Below are 3,592 nucleotides of genomic sequence, written 5' to 3'. Positions count from 1 at the left end.
AAGCAGAAGGGAAGAAGTGGTCTATACCAGACTTAGATTAGGACATACAGGACTAAATGCTACATTACATATAGTAATGTAGCATTTAGTTTTCTTCGTTGCCTATAACATAATGGTGACATTCCAGCATCTTTACTCTTGTCTTTATTTGCACAAGTGGTATTGAGGTCATCCAAAAGTAACAGAAAGTAATCAGATTTCACTTGATTAAGTTGCTGATTACATATTTTAACGGGTATTTTGTAATTGTATCGGATTCCAATTTTAAAGACACCCTCCCAACCGTGCTCTTATTCTATATTACAGATACACTCCATCTCATGTTTAGAATAAATGTATGTAAATGTCTAAAAGATTGTGAATAAAGTGTAAAATTAATGTTATATAAAAAAAACCCTACAAATAGAAACTGGAACTGAAAACAGAAAAAAGGCATTGATAAGAATCTTTTAAAACAGCATGTGTGTTGTTCCTACTCAGTGTGATTGACAGGCCAGATGATCAGTGGGGCAGAGTTTAAACCATCACGTGAAAAACCAGGACGGAAGAACGGGATGAGTTTCTCTGTGAAGGAGCAGCCAGTGAAGGAGTAGATCAGAGCTGAAGCATCAACGTCATAAAAGGAGACCAGACCCTCCTCATAGTCCACAAACACCCCCACCTTCTCAGGCTCAGACTTCAGAGAGAGACGGACTGATCGAACACGAGCAAAATACCTATTATTATTTACCATAGATATGGTCCAGAAACCTTCCTCAGGCAACAACATGATGACTCCCTTCCTGTCGATGGACTCTCTGACCACGCCTAGAGACCACTGAGTCTTTCCTTTGACCTGAACCTCGTAGTAAAATCTTCCTGAAGAGAAACTCTGCTTTGCTAAAACAGAACAATCTCCATCAAATCTCTCTGGATTGTCTGAGTCATATATCCATTCCTCACTATCATGAACTTGTTTCCCATCGTCAGACAGAGAGAGTTGGTGATAAGCTGTATCAGGATCGAGTGTCACATCCACTGCATACTGCTGGACCCTCTGCAGCTCAGCAAAAAGCAGATAAGTTATCTCCTCATTAAGCGTCTCCTCCAGCTGAATCACAGCTCTCCTCACAGTCCCCTCATACGAAGGTGGAGAGAAGCTGACTTCTGTCCAGTCCTTGGTGGGTGCAGCAGCTTTTAGGGATGGGAAGCTCTGGAGGAGATGGAGGGGGTCCTCAGAGCGTGAGAGCTGCTCCACCTCAGTGCTTCTCTTCTTCAGCTCACAGATTTCCTGTTCCAGCTCTTTGATGAAGCCTTCAGCCTGTTTCTCTGTCTTCCTCTGCTTCTCTTTGATGGTGTGGATGAGCTCGGCCTGGCTTCTCTCAGCAGACTCCTTCAGAGCGGTGAAGACCTGAACACCATCTGCCATCTCTCTGTCTCCATCTTCCTTACTGAGCTCCGCTGACTGTTTGATCTCATGGAGCTTCAGTCGTCTCTTCTGGATCATCTGATGGATTTCAGCCTCTGTCTTCTCCAGCTCGGCCTTCTTCCCTTCATATTCTTCTTTCAGAACAACAACAATGTGTGTCTTGTGGTCTAAAACCATCCAAAGCATGAAGATGCAAACCAGACACACCAGGCAGGACTTCAGGGCCTTCAGTCTGGTTCCAGTGCAGACGTCACAGGGAACTTCTCCTGGTTTGGACTCTTGGTGCTCTGAGCTGCTGCTGCTGCTGGCTTTCTGTTGAGATGACTGTCTGAACTGAGCAGCCATCTCAGAGATGAACGTGTTGACATGCAGCTCAGGTCTGATGTTAAAAACCTTTGTACACATGGGACACTGACACTGGACATTACTATCCCAGTGTTCGGTGATGCAGGTTTGACAGAAGTTGTGTCCACATGGTATGCTGACTGGATCAGTGAAGACATCCAGACAGATGGAGCACAGAAACTGATCTTCAGTCAGCAGACAGCTGGAAGCTGACATGTCTACACTCTGAGGACAAAAGGTGTGAAAAAAACAAAACTGTTATTACATATATTTTCATTATTTGATGAAAACACACTTAACAAAATGGCAGGATTGAATAAACACTGTGGTTGACAATTCATTTTCAGTGCGTGATTAACTACTGATTGTTGACAGTTATTATTATGATTAGTTGAATATCATAAGATAAGGTATAATGCTGTTATGATATTGCCCCTGTGATGTCATGAGAGGTTGTGTTACAGAGGGGAGATACATTGCCTCTCTGTATATTGTTGCGGGAACAGGAAGATAAATGACAGAAGGTGTATACACCAGAATTTGAAGCCTCTACAAATAGGGATGCACATACCACTTTTATTCAGACCAAGTACAAGTACTTAAATTCCAGTACTTGTCGATAACGAGTACCAATATGAGTACTTAATAATACATTACAGTTCTAACAGTAACTTTGGAAACATTCAACTTTGTGTTTTCCTGATACAAACAGAGCAGAGTTTGCAGTAGAAATATTAATAATTATTAGGGATGCAACGGTTCTCAATATTATATTGAACCGCCATGCACAGTTCAATACGCACTTGTGAATTGAGGTATTTACGGTTTGCAATACAATTTTGCGTGATTTCACGTTTCTATCCTTGTATTTCTCTCTGAATTGGCTATGTCTGAGCTTTAGAGGAGCACTTGAACGCAGCATAGACTGACTATAGCTACAACGTTTGCACAGCCAAGCACTGATCAATTGGAGCTTCATTCATAAATGCCATTCAGCATTACAAAAGTTGTTTGGATGTTGTCTTGCAGACCTAACAAAGACTTCTTACAAATCACCATCATAATGTAGTTATTTCACCATCTTTTTAACATTTGAAATGAAATCCCATTTGTCCAAAGTGGAACTTCTTGTCGAGCTTTTGAGTTTAGTAGTTGAAACACAGTAAATATGATCAGCTGTGATGCCTCACAAACAGAGCCAGGAGACATTAAGAGAAAGGGGTTAAAGTTCAAGGCTACAGTATTTTCCAAAGTGTGCAACAATTCACGTTGTCAAACTCCAACGGTGTGCCTTTGACAAGCAAATGAGATACTAACATACTGTGTATATTAGACAAGCCAAATGCTAGTAAGCGTTTAGCTTGTGGTGTTTGTCCTTTGTTCTGAAGTGTGGTTTGAACTAAATGCTGACCGAACACTGAGTGAGGGCGTTTAGTCTCTGCAGGTCAGGTCTGGTACTCACCAGTGTTTGTCACAAGTTCTGCTGTGTTGTTGAGGAGAACCTGCTGGATTCAGGTGAACGTTCCTTCAGGGACAAACAGAGAGTCTCGACCCGACTGCAGCTCCGCTGTCTCAAACTTTCAGTTTCGTTTCAGGAAACGTGACGTCACGTCGCAGCTCTCCTCTCTCAGTGCTGCTCCGCCTCTGTCAGTAGAAAACTCAGTTAGAGTGAGAGAGAGGTCTTAATTACTTTCCAGAGTCTGCAAGAAAACGCAGATGGTTTATAATTTCGAAGAGAGTCATGTATCCCCAGGAAGTACAAAATGATAGCAAAACCGCTGAGTGGTATTTCTGCAGAAGCATGTCTCCCATATTTCATGGAGTTGTTTATTACAGATC

General features: G+C 42.1%; 1 protein-coding gene across 1 annotated transcript; it reads right to left on the bottom strand.

Annotated features, from left to right (window-relative positions):
- Positions 1-3,335, bottom strand: LOC311018354 (E3 ubiquitin-protein ligase TRIM21-like). The gene is made up of 2 exons (XM_084017279.1): positions 3,216-3,335; positions 1-1,978 (listed from the first exon to the last, which is right to left on the bottom strand). The coding sequence occupies exon 2, from the start codon at positions 1,967-1,969 to the stop codon at positions 473-475; it is 1,497 nt and encodes a 498-aa protein (XP_083873405.1). The 5' UTR covers positions 1,970-1,978; positions 3,216-3,335; the 3' UTR covers positions 1-472.
- Positions 3,336-3,592: the final 257 nt, after the last annotated feature.

Source organism: Eutrigla gurnardus (genome assembly GCF_963514095.1).
Source record: "Eutrigla gurnardus genome assembly, chromosome: 9".
In the NCBI taxonomy this organism is placed as follows: Eukaryota; Metazoa; Chordata; class Actinopteri; order Perciformes; family Triglidae; genus Eutrigla; species Eutrigla gurnardus.
The sequence above is the reverse complement of the archived record's forward strand: the minus strand, read 5'-3'. Positions and strand labels throughout refer to the sequence as shown.